This window comes from Tachyglossus aculeatus, chromosome 21, assembly GCF_015852505.1.
Source record: "Tachyglossus aculeatus isolate mTacAcu1 chromosome 21, mTacAcu1.pri, whole genome shotgun sequence".
In the NCBI taxonomy this organism is placed as follows: domain Eukaryota; kingdom Metazoa; phylum Chordata; class Mammalia; order Monotremata; family Tachyglossidae; genus Tachyglossus; species Tachyglossus aculeatus.
This window is the reverse complement of record NC_052086.1, coordinates 47,080,449-47,105,531: the sequence shown is the minus strand read 5'-3', so window position 1 is coordinate 47,105,531 and position 25,083 is coordinate 47,080,449. Positions and strand designations below refer to the sequence as shown.

The 25,083-nt window shown below is 48.3% G+C and overlaps 2 protein-coding genes across 2 annotated transcripts in view; one reads left to right on the top strand and one right to left on the bottom strand.

The window, feature by feature from the left end:
• Positions 1–13,785: 13,785 nt before the first annotated feature.
• Positions 13,786–15,661, top strand: LOC119942116 (iron-responsive element-binding protein 2-like). The gene has a single exon (XM_038762773.1). It carries the CDS (start codon positions 13,786–13,788, stop codon positions 15,217–15,219), a length of 1,434 nt encoding a protein of 477 aa, XP_038618701.1. The 3' UTR covers positions 15,220–15,661.
• Positions 15,662–24,269: 8,608 nt separating this feature from the next.
• TTF2 (transcription termination factor 2) overlaps positions 24,270–25,083 on the bottom strand; it is a 33,011-nt gene continuing 32,197 nt past the window's right edge. Inside the window, exon 23 of the mRNA XM_038763256.1 lies at positions 24,270–24,748. Coding sequence (XP_038619184.1) covers positions 24,604–24,748 — 145 coding nt within the window. The 3' untranslated portion in view covers positions 24,270–24,603. The remainder of the gene's footprint in view (positions 24,749–25,083) is intronic.

The following is a 25,083-nucleotide window of genomic DNA, read 5'->3' as shown; positions in this document are numbered from 1 at the left end:
TATGATTGTTATTATTGTGTTATTATATTGTATTGTTATTATTAGATCTATTAGCATTAGATCTAGTTCCACATGGGACTCCCAATATTAATCCCCATTTTACAGATGAGGTAAACAGATACAGGGAAGTGAATTGAGTCGCCCAAGGTCACAGAGTAGACAGGTGGCAGATTTGGGATTAGAGTACAGATCTTTCTGACTCCAGGTCCATGCTCTACCCACTAGGCTATGCTGTTTCTCATGGATGGAGAGGGCAGTGCCCCAGACCTCTTACTAAAGAAGTAGTGTGGCTTATTGGAAACAGCTCGGGCTTGGGAGTCAGACATTGTGGGTTCTAATCCCTGCTCCACCACTTACCAGCTGTGTAACTTTGGGCAAGTCACTTAACTTCTCTGTGCCTCAGTTACCTCATGCGTAAAGTGATGACGACTGTGAGCCCCTCGTAAAACAACTTGATTACCTTGTATCTACCCTAGCGCTCAGAACAGTGCTTGGTACATGGTAAGCGCTTAGCAAACACCATCATCATTATTATTATTATTATTAGAAGGAGGGGAACAGACCAACGTTCAGATACACAGCGGTGTAGACAAACTGACAGACATAGACAGATAGACAATGAGCATGCATCACCTGACACTCAGACCACATGCCCCATGCGTCCGTCAGTAAGGCGTCCTCTGTCCCGGCCCTTCGGGATCCTCGACCCGAGGTCCGGCAGTCACCCTAAATCCAGGCCAGACTTTCCCCAAGACCAAAGCTATCTGATCCCAAAACCTTCCCCAAGTCCCCAACCAGTAAGGGCAGCTCTCAGCCTCCAGCCCCTCCCTCCTCAGCCCCTCCCCCCAGCCCTGACCAACAAAAGCAGTCATCCCCCCCACACTCCCTCCGCAATTTCCCAAATCCTCCTCAACCCCAGGCAACGCACATCATATACACATCATTAGCAATGTCACAACCCATTAGGCACCCCAAAACCCCTCCCTTGTACCCCAACATGTATATTTAAGACATTTCTGAAACCCTGGAATCAATCCCTCCCCCACCTTCATTATCATTATCATCAATACAGTAGTCATCAGCAATCCCAGCAATCTCAGTCCCACACCCACCCTAAAGAAAAACGGGGGAGAGTGTAGCTGGACCAGCCAGAGCCCCCCCTCCCTACCTGGGCCCACGGCGGACCACGCTCTGTCTCCTATCCTCTTGCAAACTGAGGCAGGCCAGCCTCAGGAGCCTTACATAGGGCAGGGAAAGGAGCCAGCAGCCACTGGGGCCATAAAGGGCCAATGCCTCCACACCTCATCTAGAATCACCTGGGTTGATTGGGGCTGAGGGCGGGGCTGCCCTATAACGCTAAAAACACCTGAGCTCAGGTCCATTCTTTACCTCAAGGCCAGCAGACGGCTCTGCCCCAAGGGAGCTCTTTGTGGATGTGGGGTTGATCAATCAGTTAGTCATTCAAACATATTTATTGAGCTCTTACTGTGTGCAGAGTGCCTTACTAAGTGCTTGGGAAAGTATCGTGGTTCAGTGGAAAGAGCAGGAGCTTAGGAGTCAGAGATCATGCGTTCTAATCCTGGCTCTGCCACTTGTCAGCTGTGTGACTTTGGGCAAGTCACTTAACTTCTCTATGACTCAGTTACCTCATCTGTAAAATGGGGATTAAGACTGTGAGGCCCACGTGGGACAACCTGATGACCTTGTATCCCCCCCAAGCGCTTAGAACAGCGCTTGGCACATAGTAAGCACGTAAAAAATGCCATTATTATGATGTAACAGAGTTGGTAGACACCTTTCCTGCCCACAACAAGCTTAGAGGCCAAAGGGGGAGAGGGACAATATTCATTCAATTGTATTTATTGAGCACTTATTGTGTGCAGAGCATTGTATATGGGAAAATACAATACAGCAATAGAGATAATCCCTGCCCATAATGAGCTCACAGTCTACTTAATCAATCAGTGGTATTTATTTTTGTGCTTACTGGGTACAGAGCACTGTACTATACCAAGTGTTTGAAAGAGTTCAGTATAACAGCTTGCGAAGCAGTGTGGCAAAGTGGATAGAATGTGGGCGTGGGAGTCAGAAGGTCATGGACTCTAGTCCTTGGTCAAATCACTTTACTTTTCATTCATTCATTCATTCAATCGTATTTATTGAGCGCTTACTGTGTGCAGAGCACTGTACTAAGCGCTTGGGAAGTACAAGTTGGCAACCTATAGAAACTGTCCCTACCCAACAGCAGGCTCACAATCTAGAAGGGGGAGACAGACAACAAAACAAAACATATTAACAAAATAAAATAAATAGAATAAAAATGTACAAATAAAATAAATAAATAGAGTAATAAGTACGTACAAACATATATACATATATACAGGTGCTGTGGGGAGGGGAAGGAGGTAAGGTGGGGGAATGGGGAGGGGGAGGAGGGGGAGAGGAAGGAGGGGGCTCAGTCTGGGAAGGCCTCCTGGAGGAGGTGAGCTCTCAGTAGGGCTTTGAAAGGAGGAAGAGAGCTAGCTTGGTGGATGTGCAGAGGGAGGGCATTCCAGGCCAGGAGGAGGATGTGGGCTGGGGGTCGACAGCGGGACAGGTGAGAACGAGGCACAATGAGGAGGTTAGCGGCAGAGGAGCGGAGGGTGCAGGCTGGGCTGTAGAAGGAGAGAAGGGAGGTGAGGTAGGAGGGGGCGAGGTGATGGACAGCCTTGAAGCCGAGGGTGAGGAGTTTTTGCCTGATACTTCTCTGTGCCTCAGTTACCTCATCTGTATAATGGGGTTTGAGACTGTGAGCCCCACATGGGATAGGGACTGTGTCCAACCCTATTTGCTTGTATCTACCCCCACTGTGCCTGGAACATAGTAAGTGCTTAACACATATCATATTATTATTATTAATATTAACAGAGATGGTAGGCATGCTCCCTGTCCATGATAAGATTATAGTCTAGAGGGGGGACAGATTTTACTATAAATAAATTATGGAGATACATATATATATTTATAAGGTCTGTGGGGCTGAGGGTGAGCAGACTAAAAAAGATGTTAATTTATTCATTCAATCGTATTTATTGAGCACTTACTGAGTGCAGAGCACTTTACTAAGTGCTTGGGAGGTACAAGTCGGCAACATATAGAGACGGCCCCTTCCCAGTAACGGGTTCACAGTCTAGAGGGGGAAGACAGACAACAAAACAAAGCACGGAGACAGGTGTCAAAAGCGTCAGGACAAATAGAATTAAACCTATATGCACATATGCTATATGCAGTATATACACATCATTAACAAAATAAATAGAATAGTAAATATGTACAAGTGAAATAGAGTAATAAATCTGTACAAATATATACAAGTGCTGTGGGGAGGGGAAGGAGGTAGGGCAGGGGTTGGGGGGAGGAGAGGAAAAAGGGGGCTCAGTCTGGGAAGGCCTCCTGGAGGAGGCGAGCTCTCAGTAGGGCTTTGAAGGGAGGAAGAGAGCTAGCTTGGAGGACATGTGGAGGGAGGGCATTCTAGGCCAGGGGAAGGATGTGGGCTGGGGGTCGACAGCAGGACAGGAGAGAATGAGGTACAGTGAGAAGATTAGCAACAGAGGAGCAGAGGGTGTGGGCTGGGCTGGAGAAGAAGAGAAGGGAGGTGAGATAGGAGGGGGCGAGGTGATGTAGAGCCTTGAAGCCTAGAGTGAGGAGTTTTTGCTTAATCCAAGTGCAAGGGTGAGAAAGAAGGGAGTGGGAGAAGAGGAAATGAGGTTATAGTCAGGGAAGGCCTCTTCGAGATGGCTTTAAAGCACTCAATCACCTTGCTCCCTCCTAGCTCCCTTCACTACTCTCCTACTACAGCCAAACTTGCACACGTGGCTCCTGTAATGCCAACTTTCTCAACTGTATCTTGATTCTTGCTGCTGTCCCTTGCCCACATCCTGCCTCTATCCTGGAATGACCTCCTTCCCTCCCCATGTGGGGCTCACAGTCTTAATCCCCATTTCGCAGATGAGATAATTGAGACACAGAGGAGTTAAGTGGCTTGCCCAGGGTCACACAGCAGAGAAGTCACAGAGCCAGGAATAGAACTCATGTCCTCTGACTCCCAAACCTGTGCTCTTTCCACTAAGCTATGCTGCTTCCCTAGCAGGTTTCTCTTTCAACCCCCTGGTTGTTGCCACCCAATATTTCCAGATTCCACCACGGCAGAATTTTAACACCTGTCTACATGTTTTGTTTTGTTTTCTGTCTCCCCCTTCTAGACTGTGAACCCGTTACTGGGAAGGGACCGTCTCTATATGTTGCCGACTTGTACTTCCCAAGCACTTAGTAGAATGCTCTGCACACAGTAAGCACTCAATAAATATGATTGAATGAATGAATGGTATTTATTGAGCATTTACTGCTTGCAGAATACTGTACTGAAAGCTTGGAAGAGGTCCATAGAACAGAGTTGGTAGATACATCCCCTCTAGAATGTGGCCCAGTTTTCAAAACCTAAGGGTAGAGTCAAATTAAGGGGAAAGCGATGAAGCCAAAGCCATCTTCACTCTCAACTGAGCCCAGTTCAAGAAGACCAAATTGTGAGAATCAAGTCCTGAGGTTCATGGCATGAAGCTGCTCCCCTTTTGTGGGCACCCCTGTTATCATTGTTCTTCTGAGTGCCTGAGCCACAAAGACCCAAAGGAGCAGATTCAAATCCAAAGTTTGTGGCACAAAATCAGTCCCATCCTTTTGCCGGCAGCCATATTTTTATTTTACTTCCCTGTGCCTGGGCAGTGAACAACTGACTGGGAAGACTCCAACAAGGGGTTTAAGGTTTGAGACCTGCCCCCATTTTGTCATAAGCCATATTTTTATTGTTTTTTCCCTAAGACTGAGCCATAAAAACCTAAATGCGAATACTCAGATCTGGAGTCTTAGCATAAAATCAGCTCAGCATTTTGCTAGCATATTTATATTTATCAATATTTATATTTATAATACCTTTATATTTATTTAGAAGCAGCATGACCTAGTGGCAAGAGCACGGGCTTGGGAGTCAGAGGTCGTGGGTTCTAATCCCGGCTCCGCCACTTGTCTACTACGTGACTTTGGGCAAGTCACTTCACTACTCTGGGCCTCAGTTACCTCATCTGTAAAATGGGGATTGAAACTGTGAGCCCCATGTGGGAATAGCTGATTACCTTGTAATTACCCCAGCACTTAGAATAGTGCTTGGTCCATAGTAAGCGCTTAGCAAAAATCATCATTACTATTATTACTATTACTATTATTATCATTCTCCTGGCACCTGGACCGTGAAGACCCTAAAGGGCTTGAAAACAGTCCCCCATTTACCAGCACCCATATTTTTATTGTTCTTTCCGATGCCTGGGCCATGAGGATCCCAAAAGGGAGTTTAAGCTGAGGTTAGAGTTAGGTCATATAGCAGACAAAGAACAGAGCCGGTATTAGAATGCAGGTCCTCTGACTCCCAGGATTAGGGTTAGAATTAGGATTAGGGTTATGGTAGGTGTCCATAAGTGTTGTAGGGGTAAGAGTGGGGTGAATAAAGATTCCAAATCCAAGTGCAAGGGTTAAGGTTGGAGTTAGTTTACCCAGCAGGCAAGCGACAGAGCTGGGATTCAAACCCAAGTCCTCAGAGTCCCAGGCCTGGTCTCTACCCACTTGGTCATACTGCCTAAACCAAAGTTTTAAGAAAAGATCAAATGTGCTCTGCCCCTAGATTTCGCCCCTTATCATATGTTCCGGAAGTCCTGAATCTTGGGAGCTTGGTCCAGCTCTTTTGTGTACGTGTTTATCCAATTGTGTATTCAGTGTTTAGCTCTGTAACTTGTAAATGTTTTTTTGGTCTGTCTCCCTCATTAGAGTAAAAGCTCTTTTTATCCAGGGAACATGTCACTTTGTTTTTACTTCAAATGCTCAGTCCAGTGCATCACACCCCTTGGGTGCTTAGGGAAATACTCTACTACTCTAGTACTATTGTAGGTTTATCTGTGGTACATGCACCTGAAGGTCACTTAATTGATTTAAACTGATTAACAAGATCAAAAAACTTATTGACACCGAGCTATTTAGCACCACACTAAAGACCAGTGTAGAAATGTTCATGGTTTATGTATGTTTTCTTCATTAAAGCCATAGCTTTCATAGGTTTACACATTCAAGCTCTAGCTTTTGTAGCAAGACTCGATGTATTTGTGTTTAATTTTTCTACACCTGGATCCAAATGCCCACTGCCAAACCCCCTCCTTTGGGCTATGTCACCATGTTTTTATTGTTCTTCCCTGTGATTGGGCCGTGAAGATCCAAATAGGAAGACTCAAATATGAGGTTCATGGTATGAAGCCAGACAGGCACTCGGTGGTGAGGAGCTTCTGATGATGTAGTGGTGGAGGGGCAACCGATGGAGGGTCTTGGGTCCTGCTCTGTGTTCCCCGTGTGCATGTATATGGCTGATATTTAAGTGTTTATTATGTGCCAGGCACTGTACTAAGTGCTGGAGTATATGCAAGCTCATCAGACTAGACATATTCCTGCTCCCACTTGGGGCTCATAGTCTTTATCTCCATTTCACAGATTCAGTCATTCATTCAATCATATTTACTGAGTGCTTACTGTGTGCAGAGCACTGTACTAAGTGCTTGGGAAGTACAAGTTGGCAACATATAGAGACGGTCCCTACCCAACAACGGGCTCACAGTCTAGAAGGGGGAGACAGACAACAAAACAAAACATGTAGACAGGTATCAAAATCGTCAGAACAAATAGAATCAAAGCTAAATGTACATCATTAACAAAATAAATAGAATAGTAAATATGTACAAGTAAAATAGAGTAATAAATCTGTACAAATAAATCTACAAGTGCTGTGGGGAGGGGAAGGAGTTAAGGCAGGGGGATGAGGAGGAGGAGAGGGAAAAGGGTTCTGGGAAGGCCTCTTGGAGGAAGTGAGCTCTAAGTAGGGCTTTGAAGGGAGGAAGAGAGCTAGCTTGGGGGATGTGTGGAGGGAGGGCATTCCAGGCAAGGGGGAGGATGTGGGCCGGAGGCCGATGGCTGAACAGGCGAGAATGAGGTACAGTGAGGAGGTTAGCGGCAGAGGAGCAGAGGGTGCGGGCTGGGCTGTAGAAGGAGAGAAGAGAAGTGAGGTCCCTGAGAGATGAGATCACTGATGCACAAAAAAGTTAAGTGAGTTGCCCAAGGTCACGCAGCAGACAAGTGGCAGAGCTGGGAGCTGAATCCCGCTCCTTGCCCTATCCACTAGGCCCCACCATTTCTTTAAGGGGCTAGGGGTTCAGGCCCACCTGCTCTACAGAGCTCTAGCCAGCTCTGTTCAGAGAGCCTCCCTTCCCACTACAAGGAAGGATGTGGTAGAACCATTCATTGATCTGCAAAAATGTTGGTTGTGAAAGCAGCTTCTGTCCTGCCCATCAACACAGACCCAATCCACAAACAAGAGATCATCAACAGGCTTGAGACTGGGGTTAAGACATTTTCATTAATTCTTCCCTGAGTGTTTGAGAACAGAGATTCCCGAGGCCTATCTCAGCAGGCACCTGGTGGCGTTCAGAGATGGCCCCAGGCTCTGGAGGACATTCTGTGGTCGTGGCCCAGGTGGTTCAGCTGGGGGTGTCGAGGAACGGTGAATCCGGTGTGCTCCAGGATGGCTGCCGGTGCATTCCGGAGGAAGCCGATCCATCTGGAGGGCCGGAGGGCTGCGGTCTGTGGGTGTGGATTGGCTGCCGTATCTAACATTGTCTTCGTTGAGAAGTACCTTGGCTCAGTGGAAAGAGCAGGGGCTTTGGAGTCAGAGGTCATGGGTTCAAATCCCGGCTCTGTCACTTGTCATCTGTGACTTTGGGAAAGTCACTTAACTTCTCTGTGCCTCAGTTACCTCATCTGTAAAATGGGGATTAAGACTGTGAGCCCCTCCGGGACAACCTGATCACCTTGTAACCTCCCCAGTGCTTAGAACGGTGCTTTGCACATAGTAAGCACTTAATAAATGCCATTATTATTATTATTCATTTTGGCAGGGGCCAGGGGTGGAGGAATTCATGAGAGGAGATGTAGCCGAAGGAGGGAAAGGGCACGGGAAGGGGGGGACGAGTTCCCAAGCATTGCCTTCCTCCCTGCCCGTCCCTCCCCTGCACTGCCATGCCCCCTGCAATCTCTCCCACTGGAGGATCAGGGGGCACCTAGTGGCAGTGCTGCACAAGGTTCAGACCCACAGTCCCACCTCCTCCTTCACAGTCCTCCCACTCCCCCTCACTGTGTTGCCTCCACAGCCCCCCGCAATATGGGGCCACAGAGACAGCCTCTGGGACAGCGACATGGACATAATTGATCCGTCTCGTCGCTTGCTCAGTCCACATCTTGGTCTCACTCTTCCCAGACACAGAGTGGCTGGGGCCGCTTTCCCACTGGAGGGAATAAAAATGACATCTAGGCAGATTTAGAAGGCGAAGACGCAAGGCAGAGGTGAAAGCCCTGACACAGAATCAGGCTGAAACTTCCCAGCCCGTACGATTCACCCCAATAAAAAGGAGGCCCATTTTTCCTCTCCTCCTCCCCATCCCCCCACTCTACCTCCTTCCCCTCCCCACAGTACTTGTATATATTTGTACAGATTTATTACTCTATTTATTTTACTTGTACATATTTGCTATTCTATTTATTTTGTTAATGATGTGCATATAGCTTTAACTCTATTTGTTCTGATTATTTTGACACCTCTATACATGTTTTGTTTTGTTGTCTGTCTCCCCCTTCTAGACTGTGAGCTCGTTGTTGGGTAGGGACCGTCTCTGTATGTTGCCGACTTGTACTTCCCTAGCGCTTAGTTCAGTGCTCTGCACACAGTAAGCACTCAGTAAGTACGATTTGAATGAATGAATGAAGGATCACCCTGGAGCCGTCCTCCCCTGAAAGTCTTCCCTGACCCCTCCTACCCCAGCCTGGGGAGCCACCAGCAGTGTCATCCTGGGAAAAGCTGTCCTCTGAAGAGAATCAGAATTGTTTTCCTCCAAGTTCTTTCTTTTAGGCCCAGACCGAGCGACCATTTTCAGCAGAGGATTTAGGGTGATACACGGCCAGAAGAATCCCCCCGGACTCATCCGTTTTTCCTCGGTCATTCCGGGAGTCCTGGTTGAATCTGACAGGGTTTCTGCATCTACGGAAGAGGTGGGAGAGACATTCAGAGACCACCTGGTACCCGATACTCTTGTTTATAAAGGTCATCAGAGGCCAAAATGAGGTAGGCATGAAAGACACCACAATCCAATTCCAGTGTTTACTAGGCAATTTTTAGAGGAGCTTTGAATTAGATTAAGCAAAACCATACTGGAAATAATAATGATGGCATTTGTTAAGCTCTTACTAGGTACTGGGCACTGAACTAAGCACTGGGGGAGATATGAGATAAGCAGATTGGACACAGTCCCTGTCCCACACGAGGCTAACATTTCAAATGGGAAGGAAAACAGTCAGTCAATCAATCAGTGGTATTTACTGAGCGCTGACTGCAGAAGACTGTTCTAAATTTTTGGGAGAGGACAATTTAACCAAGTTGGTAGATACATCCCCTCTAGAATGTAAGCTCACTGTGGGCAAGGAGAGATAGACAGTAATACAATAAATTGTAGCTATTGGTTTAACTACTGTGGGGTTGAGATAGGGGTGAATAAAGGAAGCAAATCCATGTGTGGGTATTCAATCAACATTTTACAGGTGAAGAAACTGAGGAACAGAGAAGTTGACATGATTATTGCTGTATTTGTTAAGCACTTACTATGTGCCAAGCACTGTTCTAAGCACTAGGGTGGATACAAGGTAATCAGGTTGTCCCACATGGGACTCACAATCTTAATCCCCATTTTACAGATGAGGTAACTGAGGCCCAGAGAAGTGAAGTGACTTGCCCAAGGTCACATAGCTGTCAAGGGCCAGAGCTTGGATTAGAATCCAGATACTCTGATTTTCAGGCCTGAACTCTTCCCACTCAGTCACACACCCAAACTAAAGTTTTGAGGAAAAGATAAAATGTGCCCTACTCCAAGATCATACCCCTTCTGACTTGTTCAGAAAACCCAGGGTCTGAGGAGCTTGGTCCAGTTGTTCATTACAAAGACAGTAGAGAAAACTGGTGGACAGGATACAGGTGGAAACTCTTCCAGTGATCGTTGTCTGAAAGAGCAGGAAGCTCTTTATCTCATAGGCAGTGGCACTACTGCAGGAGGATCGGCAAGTCAAATACAGCCCAACCCCCAAAACCTAAAGGTAGAGTCAAACCAAGGGGAAAGTGATGAAGCCAAAGCCACCTTCACTCTCCCCAGAGCCTGGGCCGTGAAGACTCAATCAATCAATCAATCAATCGTATTTATTGAGCGCTTACTGTGTGCAGAGCACTGTACTAAGCGCTTGGGAAGTACAAGTTGGCAACATATAGAGACAGTCCCTACCCAACAGTGGGCTCACAGTTTGAATTTGAATTTGTTACAATTCAGCAACAAATAGAGACAATCCCTGCCCAACAACGTGCTCACAGTCTAAAAGGGGGAGACAGACAACAAAACAGAACAAATAGACAGGCATCAATAGCGTCAATATGAGTAAACAGAATTATAGATATATACACATAATTAATAAAATAAATGGAATAATAAACTAATAAATATGTACACATATACATAAGTGCTGTGGGGCGGGGGAGTAGAGTAGAGGGAGGGAATAGGGGTGAAAGAAGAGCAGAGGAAAACGGGGGTTCAGTGTGGGAAGACCTCCTGGAGGAGGTGAGCTTTCAGTAGGGCTTTGAAGGGAGGAAGTGTGATAGTTTGGCGGCTGTGAGGAGGGAGAGCACTCCAGGCCAGAGGTAGGACATGGGCCAGGGCTCGACAGCGGGACAGGTGAGAACGAGGCACTCTGAAGAGGTTAGCGGCAGAGGAGTGGATTGTGCAGGCTGGGCTGTAGAAGGAGGTGAGGTAAGAAGGGGCAAGGTGATGGAGAGCTTTGAAGCCAATAGTGAGGAGTTTTTGTTTGATACAAAGGTTGATAAGCAACCACTGGAGATTATTGAGGAGGGGGGTGACGTACCTAGAGCGTTTCTGTAGAAAGGTAATCTGGGCAGCAGAGAGAAGTATAGACTGAAGTGGGGAGAGACAGGAGGATGGAAGGTCAGAAAGAAGGCTGATGCAGAAATCCAGTCGGGATATTCATTCATTCATTCATTCAATTGTATTTATTGAGCACTTACTGTGTGCAGAGCACTGTACTAAGCGCTTGGGAAGTACAAGTTGGCAACATATAGAGACGGTCCCTACCCAAAAGTGGGCTCACAGTCTAGAAGGGGGAGATAGACAACAAAACAAAACATATTAACAAAATAAAATAAATAGAATAGTAAATATGTACAAGTAAAATAGAGTAATAAATATGTACAAACATATATACAGGTGTTGTGGGGAGGGGAAGGAGGTAAGGCGGGGGGATGGGGAGGGGAATATGATGAGTGATTGTACTAACAGGGTAGCAGCTTGGATGGAGAGGATAGGGCGGATCTTGGTGATGTTGTGAAGGTGAAACTGGCAGGCTTTGGTGATGGATTGGATGTGTGGGGTAAAAGAGAAAGCGGAGTCAAGAATGACACCAAGCTTGGGGACTTGTGAGACAGGAAGGATGGTAGTGCCGTCCACAATGACAGGAAAGTCAGGGTGAGGACAGAGTTTGGGAGGGAAGATAAGGAGCTCAGTCTTGGATATGTTAAGTCTCCCTGGAACCAGGCCATGAAGACCCAATTGGGAAGATTTAAATCTAAGGTGAATAGTGTGAAGTCAGTCCACCATTTTGCCAGCACCTATATTTTTATGGTTCTTCCTGGCACCTGGGCCACAAAGACCCAAATGGAAATATTCATACCTGGGGTTCATGGCACTAAGTCAAGCCCCCCTTTTGCCAACACCCAAATTTTTCTTATTTTTCTGGGCACTGGACATCTGGGAATACTCAAATCTGGTGTTCGTGGCATGAAGCCAGCCCCCCTTACATCCTGGTTCCTGGGAAATGAAGACACAAATGGGAAGAGTCAAAACTCATGCTCATGGCATGAAGCCAGCATGCCCTGTTTCACCAGCACCCATATTTTCATTGTTCTTTCCAGCACCTGGTCCATGAAGACCCAAATGGGGAGTCTAATCTGAGTTTCAAGGTTGAAGCCAGCCCCCTTTTTGCCAGCACCTACATATTTCTGTTCTTCCTGGCACCTGGGCCGTGGAGACCCAAATGGAAAGATTAATGGGGTTAATGACATGATGCCAGCCCCTGTTTTGCCAGCACCCATATGTTTCTTGTTCTTTCCAGGGCCAGAGCCATGAAGACCCAAGAGGGGAGTCTAGTCTGAGGTTCATGGCATGAAGCCAATCTCCCCTCCTTCTTTGTCAGCACCCATATTTTTCTCACTTTCCTTATAACCCAAGCCATGAAGACCCAAATGAGAAGATTCAAATCTGGAGTTCATGCCATGAAGGCAGAACCCCTTTTGTTGTCACCCACATTTTTTATTGTTATTCTCGGTGCCTGGGCCAAGAAGACCCAATTGGAAAGACTCAAAAAGGGGTTCACAGCATGAAGCCAGTTCCCCTTTCTTCCCAGTCCCCCACTTACTCAGCATCCCTGTTTTTATCACTCTCCCTGGGGCCTGGGCCATGAAAACCCCAAAGGGGAGACTAATCTGAGATTCATGGCATAAAGACGATCCCCCTTTTTCTGGCACCCATATTTTTCTTGTTCTTCCCAGAATCCGGGGCCATGAAGACCCCAAAGAGGAGTTTCATCTGGGGCTCGTGGCATGAAGCCAACCCCCATTTTGCTGGGACCCATAATTTTATTCATCCCAGAGCTTGGGCCATGAAGACCTAAATGGGAAGAATCAAGTCTGGGGTTCATGGCATGAAGCCAGCGCCCCATTTTCATTCCTTCAATTGTATTTATTGACCGCTTACTGTGTGCAGAACACTGTACTAAGCGCTTGGAAAGTACAATTCAGCAACATATAGAGACAGTCCCTATCCAACAATGGGCTCACAGTCTAGAAAGGGGAGACAGACAGAAAAACAGAACAAGCAGACAGGTGTCAATACCGTCAAGATAAATAGAATTATATATATACATCGTTAATGTGCTGCAGCATGGCCTTGTGGCAAGAGCCCGGGCTTGGAAGTCAGAGGTCAGGGGTTCTAATCCCAGCGTTGCCATTATCTGTTGTATGACCTTGAGCAAGTCACTTCACTTCTCTGTGCCTCAGTTGCCTCTTCTGTAAAATGGGGATGAAGACTGTGAGCCCCACATGGGACAATCTAATTACCTTATATTTATTCCAGCACTTAGAACAGTGCTTGGCATGTAGTAAGTGCTTAACAAATACCATAATTATAATTATTATTAATAAAATAGAGTAATAAATATGTACAAACATACACAAGTGCTGTGGGGTGGGGAAGAGGGTAAGGCAGAGGGAGGGAGTGGAGGCGATGGGGAGCGGAGAAGGAGCAGATGATAAGGCAGGGCTCAGTCTGGGAAGGCCTCCTTGAGGAGGTGAGCTCTCACTAGGGCTTTGAAGGGAGGAAGAGAGCTAGTTTGGCAGATGTGTGGAGGGAGGGCATTCCAGGCCGGAGGTAGGATGTGGGCCAGAGGTCGACGGCGGGACAGGCAAGAACGAGGTACAGTGAGGAGGTTAGTGGCAGAGGAGCAAAGTGTACAGGCTGAGCTGTAGAAGGAAAGAAGGGAGGTGAGGTATTAAGGGGCAAGGTGATGGAGAAAAAAGAAGATGTTATGAACATTTTAGACTGGAAAGTAAAGCAAAACAATGTTGAAGTGCCCTTTTTTCCTGCTCGTGTTGTTCTTCAAGATTTTACCGGAATTCCTGCAATGGTAGATTTTGCTGCAATGAGAGAAGCAGTGAAAAATCTTGGAGGAGATCCTAAGAAAGGCCACCCTGCCTGCCCAACAGATCTCACTGTTGACCATTCTTTGCAGATTGACTTCAGTAAATGCGCAATACAAAATGCACCCAACCCCGGAGGTGGTGACCTGGCGAAGACAGCAGCCAAGCTTTCTCCTCTTAAAGTGCAGCTTCGAAAACTCCCTTGCAGAGGCCAGGCTGCCTGCCGAGGACCGTGTGATTCTGGGGACGCAGTCCGCAACTCAGGAAAATTTTCTGTGCAGATTGAGAACACACCTCTCCTCTGCCCCTTTCATTTACAGCCAGTGCCTGAGCCTGAAACAGTGTTAAAAAACCAGGAGGTAGAATTTGGCAGAAATCGAGAGAGACTTCAGTTTTTTAAGTGGGGTTCAAAAGCGTTTAAGAATGTGACTGTAATCCCTCCTGGAACTGGAATGGTTCATCAAGTGAACTTGGAATACCTGTCCAGAGTGGTTTTTGAAGTAAAGGATCTCCTCTTTCCAGAAAGTGTAGTTGGCACAGATTCTCACATAACCATGGTGAATGGCTTGGGAATTCTGGGGTGGGGTGTTGGAGGAAATGAGACAGAAGCAGTTATGCTTGGCCTGCCAGTCACTCTTACTTTACCAGAGGTGGTAGGTTGTGAGTTAATTGGCTCATTAAGTCCATTTGCTACATCCATAGATGTTGTTCTTGGCATTACAAAACACCTCAGGCAAGTAGGAGTGACAGGAAAATTTGTCGAATTCTTTGGAAGTGGAGTAGCCCAGCTCTCTATAGCTGACCGAACTACAATAGCAAACATGTGTCCTGAGTATGGTGCTATCCTGAGCTTTTTCCCCGTTGATAATGTGACAGTTAAGCATTTAGAGCATACAGGTTTTGACCAGGCTAAGCTTGAGTTGGTGGAAACGTACCTTAAAGCTGTGAAGTTGTTTAGAAGTAACGAGAGTTCTTTGGAAGAACCTGAGTATTCCCAGGTTATACAAATTAATCTGAGCTCTATAATTCCATCGGTCAGTGGCCCAAAGAGGCCACAGGACAGAGTGGCTGTGACAGATATGAAGAGAGATTTCCAGGCCTGTTTAAATGAAAAGGTTGGCTTTAAAGGCTTCCAGATTGCGGCTGAAAAACAAAACGATATCGTGCCTATTCAGTATGAAGGAAATGAATATAATCTGTCTCATGGATCTATTGTCATCGCAGCAGTAATCAGTTGCACAAATGACCTGCAATCCATCTGTCATGCTTGCTGCCGGTTTATTGGCCAAGAAGGCTGTTGAGGCTGGCCTGCAGGTTAAACCTTACATAAGAACAAGCTTGTCTCCTGGCAGTGGAATGGTTACACATTACCTCAGTTCAAGTGGAGTATTACCATATCTTAGTAAACTTGGATTTGAAGTAGTTGGCTATGGGTGTTCAACGTGTGTTGGAAATACAGCTCCCTTATGAGAAGCAGTTCTAAATGCAATAAAACAGGGTGATTTAATTGCTTGTGGGGTTTTGTCTGGAAACAAAAATTTTGAAGGTCGTCTTTGTGATTGCGTCCGTGTCAACTACCTTGCCTCACCTCCTCTTGTAGTGGCTTATGCCATAGCAGGCACAGTTAACATAGACTTCCTGACAGAACCTCTAGGTACTAATTCTAGTGGGAAAGATATCTACCTACGTGACATTTGGCCTGACCGAGGAGAACTTCATCAAGTGGAAGAGATGCATGTTATATCATCTATGTTTAAGGAATTGAAAGAAAAAATGGAGCCCAGCCCGCACCCTACACTCCTCTGCGGCTAATCTCCACACTGTGCCTCGTTCTCGCCCGTCCCGCCATCGACCCCTGGCCCACGTCCTCCCCCTGGCCTGGAATGCCCTCCCTCTGCCCATCCGCCAAGCTAGCTCTCTTCCTCCCTTCAAAGCCCTACTGAGAGCTCACCTCCTCCAGGAGGCCTTCCCAGACTGAGCCCCTCTCCCCCTACTCCCCTTCCCCATCCCCCCCGCCTTACCTCCTTCCCCTCGCCACAGCACCTGTATATGTATATACATACATATGTATATATGTTTGTACATATTTATTACTCTATTCATTTTATTTGTACATATTTATTCTATTTATTTTATTTGGTTTATATGTTTTGTTTTGTTGTCTGCCTCCCCCTTCTAGACTGTGAGCCCGCTGGTGGGTGGGGACCGTCTCTGTATGTTGCCAACTTGTACTTCCCAAGTGCTTAGTACAGTGCTCTGCACACAGTAAGCGCTCAATAAATACGATTGAATGAATGAATGAATGACCCCAAAGGGGAGTTTAATCTGGGGCTCATGGCATGAAGCCAGCCCCCATTTTGCCAGCACCCATGTTTTTATTGTTCATCCCAGTGCTTGGGCCATGAAGACCCAAATGGGAAGAATCAAGTCTGGGGTTAGTGGCATGAAGCCAGGCCCCTCTTTTTGCCCACACCCATATTGTTAATGTTCTTCCCAGCACCTGGGCTATGAAGACCCAAATGAAAAGGCTCCAATCTGGCATTCATGGCTTGAAGCTAGCCTCCTTTTTTGGCAGCACCCATATTGTTCTTGTCCACCCCAGCACCATGGAGATCCAAATGGGAAGAATCAAGTCTGGGGATTCATGGCATGAAGCCAGTCCCCCATTTTGCCAGCACTGGTATTTTCATTGTTCTTCCTGGAGCCCGGGCCATGAAGATAATAATAATAATAATAATGATGGCATTTATTAAGCACTTACTATGTGCAAAGCACTGTTCTAAGCACTGGGGAGGTTACAAGGTAATCAGGTTGTCCCACGGGGAGCTCACAGTCTTAATCTCCTATCTCTCTGGCCAGTCATTCTCAAACTCTTCCTTGGGCACCTCCTATGCTTCCCATTCCCTAACTGTGGGGGTCCCTCTAGGTTCAGTCCTGGGTCCCCTTCTATTCACCATCTACTCCCACTCCCTTGGAGAACTCATTTGCTCACTGTACCTCGATCTCGTCCATCTCACCACCAAACTCTCACCCACATCCTACTCTGGCCCGGAATGTCCTCCCTCCTTATATCAGTCAGATAATTGGAGACCTTCCCAGACTGAGCCCCCTTCTCCCTCTCCCCCTTCCCATCTCCCCCACCCTACCTCCTTCCCCTCCCCATAGCACCGGTATATATGTTTGTACTGATTTATTACTCTATTTTACTTGTACATATCTCCTATTCTATTTGTTTTATTTTGTCAATATGTTTTGTTGTCTGTCTCCCCCTTCTGGACTGTGAGCCCGTTGTTGGGTAGGGACCGTCTCTGTTTCCTACCTGTACTTCCCAAGTGCTTAGTACAGTGCTCTGCACACAGTAAACGCTCAATAAATATGATTGAATGAATGAATTGAATAATTGCTCTCCCCCACTTCAATGCCTTACTGAAGTCACATCTCTTCCAAGAAGCCTTCCCTGATTAAGCCTTCCTCTCCTCTTCTCCCATTCCCTTCTGCATTACACACTTACTTGCTCCCTTCATTCACCCCCCCCCCCATCCCCAAGACCCAAAAGGGGAGTCTAATCTGGGGTTTGTGGCATGAAGCCAGCCTCCCTTTTTCCAGCACCCAGGTTTTTATTGTTCTTCCTGGCACTTGAGCCATGAAAGACTTAACAGGGAAGGCACATATCTCAAGTTAATGGAATGAAGCCAGCCCCGCTTTTGGCCAGCACCCATATGTTGCTTGTTCTTCTCTGCACCTGGGTCATGAAAACCGAAAAAGGGAGTCTAACCTGGGGTTCATGGCATGAAGGCAGTACCACATTTTGTTAGCACCAATGTTATTATTGTTCTTTCCAATGACTGGGCCATGAAGACCTAACTGGGAAGGCTCAGATTTGGAGGTGATGGCCTGAAACCAGCCCCCAGTATTTTATCACTCTCCCTGGTGCCTGGGCCATGATGACCCAAAAGAGAAATCTAACCTGGGGTTGATGGCATGAAGCCATTCTCTCCCTTTTGTCAGCATCCATATTTTTATTGTTCTTCCCGGGACCTGGGCCATGAAGACCCCAAAAGAGCATCTAATCTGGGGTTTGTGGCATGAACCCGGTCCTCCTCCTTTGCCAGCACCCATATATTTATCACTATTCTTGGTGCCTGGGCAATGAAGACCCAAAGAGGGAGTATAATCTGGGGGTCATGACATGAAGCCCATTTCCTGCCTTGACCAGACCTATAGTTTTATCACTCTCCCTGGCAGCTGGGTCACACAGACCCACATGGAAAGACTCAAATCTGGGGTTCATGGAATAAAGTCAGCCTCCCTCTTGCCAGCACCCATATTTTTATTGTTCTCCCCAGCACCTGGGCCATGAAGACCCAAATGGGGAAACTCAAATTAGGGGTTCATGGCATAAAGCCAGTCTTCCCTTTGCCAGCACCCATATTTTTATAACTCTCCTCGGTACCGGGGCTACGAAGACCCAAATGGGAATACTCAAATATGGGGTTCATGGCATGAAGTCAGACCCCCTTTTGCCAGCAGTCTTATTTTTCCCAAGGCCCAGGGGGGAAACCACACATTTGGAACTGAAAGCCTCTAGGAGGGACCCCCTGCCTCCTCGGGGGCATTTCAGTAGATTTTTTTTATGGCATTTGTTAAGGGCTTACCATGTGCCAGGCACTTCATTCATTCAGTTGTATTTATTGAGTGCTTCTCTGTGCAGAGCACTGTTCTAAGCGCTTGGGGAGTATAATAAAACATTAAACAGACACATCCCTGCCTACAACAAGCTTACATTCTATTAGGGAGAAGACAAATATTTATATAAATATATAAATTACAGATATGGTTAGTATAAGTGCTGTGGGGCTGAGAAGCGGGATGAGCAAAGGAGAAGCAGTGTGGCTCAGTGGCTCAGAGCATGGGCTTTGGAGTCAGAGGTCAGGGGTTCAAATCCCGGCTCCACCAGTTGTCTGCTGTGTTACTTTGGGCAAGTCACTTAACTTCTCTGGGCCTCAGTTACCTCATCTGTAAAATGGGGATTAAGACTGTGAAGGCCTCCTGGAGGAGGTGAGCTCTCAGTAGGGCCTTGAAGAGAGGAAGAGAGCTACCTTGGCAGATGTTGGGAGGGAGGGCATTCCAGGACAGGGGGATGACATGGGCCGGGGGTCGATGGCAGGACAGGCAAGAACGAGGCACGGTGAGATTAGCGGCAGAGGAGCGGAGGGTGTGGGCTGGGATTCTTAGTTTCGTTAACTTCATTTCTCCCCATCCCCACCATCTGATTGTTGTAGACCATGAGGCAGCCAACGGGAACTTCACCACTTCCTAAGGCTTCTTGGGCCATGTGCATCACACTCTCTATCCACCTGTCCTGCTCCTCTGCCGACACGGAAAACCCATTCCCCCACCCCTCCTCCTGCTCCTCCTCGGTCCTCATCGTGGCCTCCATGCTGGGAAGCCGGGCCGGGTCCCCGGCGGTCACAAAGCAGGCAGGTGGCGGAGCTGGGATTTCAGCCCAGGTCCTTCTGACTTTCAGGCCCGTGCTTTATGGGGCTCACTACTTCTCTTCTAAAGGCAGCCCTGAGTTGAGAATTTGACACCCATTCCAGAGGCTTATTGTGTATATCGGAGGTCAGTTCTGCCTCCTCATTCTCCTCTCTCACCTTAACCTCTTGCTCACTATTTCCCCCTTATTCCCACCTGGAACTCCCTCCCTTTCACATCCAGCAGACCACTGCTCTCCCCATCTTCTGTACACTTCTGAGCTCATACCCTCCTCCAAGAGGGCTTCTCTGATTGTTCTCTCTTCTCCCCACCAAATTTCCCCCATTACTGCCACCTCCCTACTTAATCCTGTCCTCCCCAATACTCCCCACCAATCCCCCAGACAGCTGTTTCCTCCTACTTGTAGCTTGCTGTAGAGTCCATCTCCCCATCTCAACTGTAAGCTCCACGAGGGCAGGGACTGTGTCTGCTTACTCTATTTTATTGTACTCTCCCAAGCACTGAGTACAGTGCTGTGCACACAGAAAGTGCTCACTACATCCTGATTTACTGATTGATTGGCCAATTCTGGGCCCGTCTGGGGCACATGACTTCCATAGTGAACCAGAGCCGTGGGCCGGGCCACCTGGGTTCCTCCTTCCTCTTACCCAACATACTGTTCTCCTGCCTTTGGTCCTACTGTCCCTTCCCTCCCTTCCTCTTTCCCTCCCACAGATGGGGGATGATTCTCCTGAAACTATTCCTGAAAACTTCGAGATAGCTCACATCATCGGCTCTTCCTTCCTCTCCCTCTGACCTCACCAAGACACTCCCTTCTTCCATCTTCCCATTCTAAGCCACCTACCATCAGTGCCTCCAAGGGGTATCTTCCGGTTCACTCCTCCCACCTGTCCTTAATGATAATAATAATAATAATGGTATTTGTTAAGTGCTTACTATGTGTCAAGTACTGCTCTAAGCTCTGGGGTGGATACAAGCTAATCAGGTTGGACAGTCTCTGTCCCACATGGGACTCACAGCCTTAGTCCCCATTTTACAGATGAAGTAACTGAGGGCCAGAGGAGTGAGGTGACTTGCCCAAGGTCACACAGAAGGCAAGTGGTGGAGCAGAATTAGAACCCAGGTCCTCCTGACTCCCAGGCCCTTGCTCTTTCCATTAGGCCACGCCGCTTCTGCCCCACGCTTCCATCTGCCAGCTCAAGCCCTCACGGACCATCTTTCGATTCTTGTCGGATTCATCACATAGCCCCCTGGGTTTCTTACTTTTATCTAGAATCACACTCCTTTAACTATCTACTCGTATGGATTTGTCTTTTCTATGCTCTAGTAAAGTCCTCAAAGAGAGGGGCCGTTTATTACCTCCTTAGTCCGTCAATCCTATTTACTGAATGGAGCAAGTGCAGAGTAGTCAGACAGCCAGTTGATTGTACTTATTTAGTATTTACTGCGTGCAGAGCACTGTATTGAGCCCTTGGGAGCATCCGATTGAGTGAGTAGGCACGATTCCCACCTTTAAGGAGTGTACTGTCTAGCAAGGGCCACGGAACTATCTACAGACTGGGGAAGTAGTAGCAGCGGAGATGTGAGTTTGAGCTTCAGTGGTAGGTTGTATAAGGCACAAGGTCCAGAACTGCTCCAGGAGGGTGTGAAGAGCACACCTGCATTGTTGGTGCAGAAGCACCAAAATGAGGGTTGGGGGATATAATCAGAGGGAGGGGAAACTACTCAGGGAAGGCTTTCTGTAGGAGGTCTGATTTCAGAAGGGCTTTGAAAATATGGAGGGCCGCAGTCTACCAGATGTAAACGGGGAGAAAATTCCAGGCCAGGGGACGGAGGGGGAGTGATGGGAAAAAGGCAGTGTGAGTAGGTTAGCTTGAGAGGAAGGAGGAGGGTGTACTGGGAGCAGGGAGATAGGAGAAACAATCAATGGCATTTACTGAGCATTTATTGTGTGCAGAACACTGTACTATGTGCTTGGGAAAGTACAATAGAGTTGGTAGACTCTGATAGTCTATAGAGAAGAGCATGGAGAAGAAGCAGGGGTGGAGGGAGCCAACCCTGCACTGCCCTGCCCTGCTCTGCCATTGTCCTGCCCTGCCGCTGCCACTGCCACAAACTGAGGCTGTCTCCACCCAGCAAACAGCAGCTGTAGCCCGGGGCCCCCCATGACCCACAGCCCCCGAGTCTAGAGACGCTGGCACCTCAACCTGCTGCCTGGCTCCTGGTATAGGAATGGACGATAGGGAGGTGAGGAGGGGCTGGATTAGGGTGAGGAGGGGAAGGGGGAGTAAAGGAGCAGGGCCATGCAGAGACCCTCACCCCTCATCCTTGGGCACCGCCACCCGCAGGCAGAAGCAGGCCTGAACTGTTTCTTCCCTAATACTTTCCTTCTCTGAATTTCCCCATCGCAGGTGACCCCACCACCACCACCCTCCTCCTGCCCATCCTCGGAGTCCATAACCTTGACCTTGTCCTCGGCTCATTAGCTCTTTCAATTCTCAAATCCACTCTGTTGCCAAAGCCTACCGTTCCCCCTCCTCCTCTCGAATCTGCCCTTCCTCTCCATCCAAGTGGCTGCCATACTGGCCCAGGTACCTGTCCCACCTTGACTTGACCACTGTGTCATCCTCCTCATTCACCTCTCTGCCCCTCCCCCAATAACTGTGGAACTTTAGTGCTTACTATGTAGCAGTCCAGGTACTAAGCACTGGGATAGATACAGGAAAATCAGATCAGAGAGAGGTTCATGGTCTAAGTGGGAGGGAAAACAGGTGTAGAATCCTTATTTTACCGAAGAGGAAATTGAGGCCCAGATGAGTTAGAAGAAGCAGTGTGGCTCAATGGAAAGCGCATGAGCTTTGGAGTCAGTGGTCATGGGTTCAAATCCCAGCCCCGCCAATTGTCAGCTGACTTTGGGCAAGTAACTTAACTTCTCTGTGCTTCAGTTACCTCATCTGTAAAATGGGGATTGACTGTGAGCCCTCCATGGGACAATCTGATCACTCTGTAGCCACCCCAGCACTTAGAACAGTGCTTTGCACACGGTAAGCACTTAATATATGCCACCATTATTATTATCATTATTATTAAGAAATATGCCCCAAGATCGCACAGTAGGGAACCGGAAGAGCCTGGATTAGAACGTAGGTCTCATGACTCTCAGGACTGGGCTCTTCCCACTAGGTCATGCCGCCATAGGCAGGGAGATCAGTAAGGAGGCTGAGGTCATCGAGTACCTGGCCCACATGACAGCAGACTGGGTGGAGAGGAAGGATGGATTCTGGAGATGCTGGGAAGATAGAACCGACAGGATTTGCTGGGTGGGAAGAGAGCCATCGGGTGCCTTAAAGCCAAGGGTTAGGAGTTTCTGCTTGATGAAATAGATGGTAAACAGGGCTCTCTGAGGTGAAGAGATGAGTGCCCACTGATTTTATAGAAAAACGACAAGGGTGACAGAATGAAATATGGACTGAAGGCAGGGGAGCAGCAACGCTGAGGGTGGCCGGACAGGGTCCCAGACTGGTGCCCAGCACCAGGGCAGGCGCTAGGACTGAGGTCACTTCCAATTGAAAGGGGCTTCAGCCCTGGGTGGGGCCTGAGACCCAAGGCTGCTGGGCCAGCCCAGGCGGGGCTCCCAGAGCCCATGGGAAATGAAGCACTGCCTTAGCACTGGACTTTCATGAGATGATGGCCTCCTTTTTTTTTCCTGTCCTCTCCCTCATCCCTTTCCTCCTCCTCCTACCCCTCTTGGCCCTATTCTTCTCCCTCCACACTTCTCCCCATTTTTTTCCTCATCCTGTAGCTCTTTTTTCCTACTAACTTCCAGTTCCACTCAGTTCCCATCCCACATCTGTCCCTCCCTACCCTCCTCAGCCCCCAACTGGTCACGGCCCCAGCGGGCCTGGCATAAGCTGATACATGCTTGTCATTAGAGGGGAAATTCATCCTTGGTCTTACGGGTGGCTGAAGGTCCTGGCGGCACCACGCATGCTCACAGGCTGACCCTAGGTAGTCGTCAGGACATTGGAGGTCATGGGCACAGCTGCATCTGCATTGTAGAGGGGCATGGCCATGCTGCTGGGTTGTGAAATGGCAGAGTCATGCCCCACACTGCATTGCTTCCTCATCTATCTACCTCCCTGCCTAGTCTGTGAGCTCTTCAAGGGCAGGGATTGTGTCTCCCACCTCTATTATATTGCAGCCACTCAGGAGCTCAACACAGTGCTCTTAACACCATAAAAGGTGCCTGATCAATTGAGGGAATGCAATTACCCAAGGGCTGAGGATGGGATATGTGGATAATTAATGGATGGGGCATGAAGAGGGAGAGGACTGGCTTAATGGTAAGGTGAGAAGGACAAAGGGAGTAAAAGAAGACTGACAGACACTGCTGATACCTGACATCAGACTGCCTGGCACTGGGACCGTGAAGGGGGGAAACGCTCTCCTAACTGGAGTCTGGTCATCTCCATTACTTCCGGGTGCGGAGTGGGCGCCTGGGGTCCAGTGGCGGGATGGGAGCAGCTGGCCTTGGTTCCACTCCAGGGCGCATGCCAATTGGTGTGCATTTGGCTAGTCCTGCCTCTTGTTCACCACTCCCCGCTGGACCTTCCTGCCAGCCTCCAGCGCAGGGACACTTGACAGGCCCAGTCCTGGCCCTGCCTTTTTCATGTCCAATGCACAATCCCCGGACGGAATTGCGGGGAAGCCGATGACTGATTGGAAGAGACCCCTCCTCCACTGCTACAACCCCCTATTTCCCAGCAGCCCCAGGAGAGGGAACAGAAAGCCCCAACTTCTGGATGAGAAAAGGTGTGGCAGTGGAAGAGCCAAAGCAGAGCATGTGAGAACTGGTTTATTTTTTTCCCTCTCCAGCGTCCCACTCTTCTGCTTCTCCAGAAAGCACCCAGGCTTTGAAGAGAGGTCTTTACTGCCCTACGATGACTTGAGTCTGCCTCTCCGGTCCCCTAGAGGAAGGGTGGATACCAAGGGCCAGTGTGACCGGCGAGAGGAAGAGTGTCAAGTCAGGGGCAACGGGGCTAGCTGGAGGGACAGTAAGAGAACAGAGCCGGAGGCAGCTTGACCGTCATGGGGCGCTTTCTGGCAGAAGCCTCTGGTGGGAAGACCGGGCTCCCAGCTTTTACACGTGGCCCCTTGTGGGCCAGCAGTGCCCTTGCTCAGTGACGGGATCAGATGCCAAAGAGGACTCTGAGGTCTGCCAGGGTGAGTTTGGTGAAGGCAGAGCCAGTTCCCGTCAGCACCTGCTTGGCCAGGTCTTTCTTTCTGGCTTGGAGCTGTGCAATCTTCTCTTCTACTGTCCCCATACAGACAAACCTAAAAGGCGAGATCTTTGTGTCACTCCTTTCTGGGATGCCTGCATAGGAACTCCCTGTCCTACTTCAGGGTTACTAGCAAGGGGTCCTAGTTGGGTTATCAAAGGAGTCATGGGGGTTGGATGGTCTGAGCTGGATCACTGTGGGGAGACTTAGGGAAGATGACTGGTCCTTCCTTAGCTACAAAGGTGGGCGCCAGGAGGACAACCAACATACTGTTCCCCCAAGCATCATAGTGTCAGTGTGGGAGACAGCACCTGGGCTGGATGGACCATGGGGCTGACCTATGGGCGATTACAATCTGATGACGATTTCCTTTCTGGGAAGACTCTACAG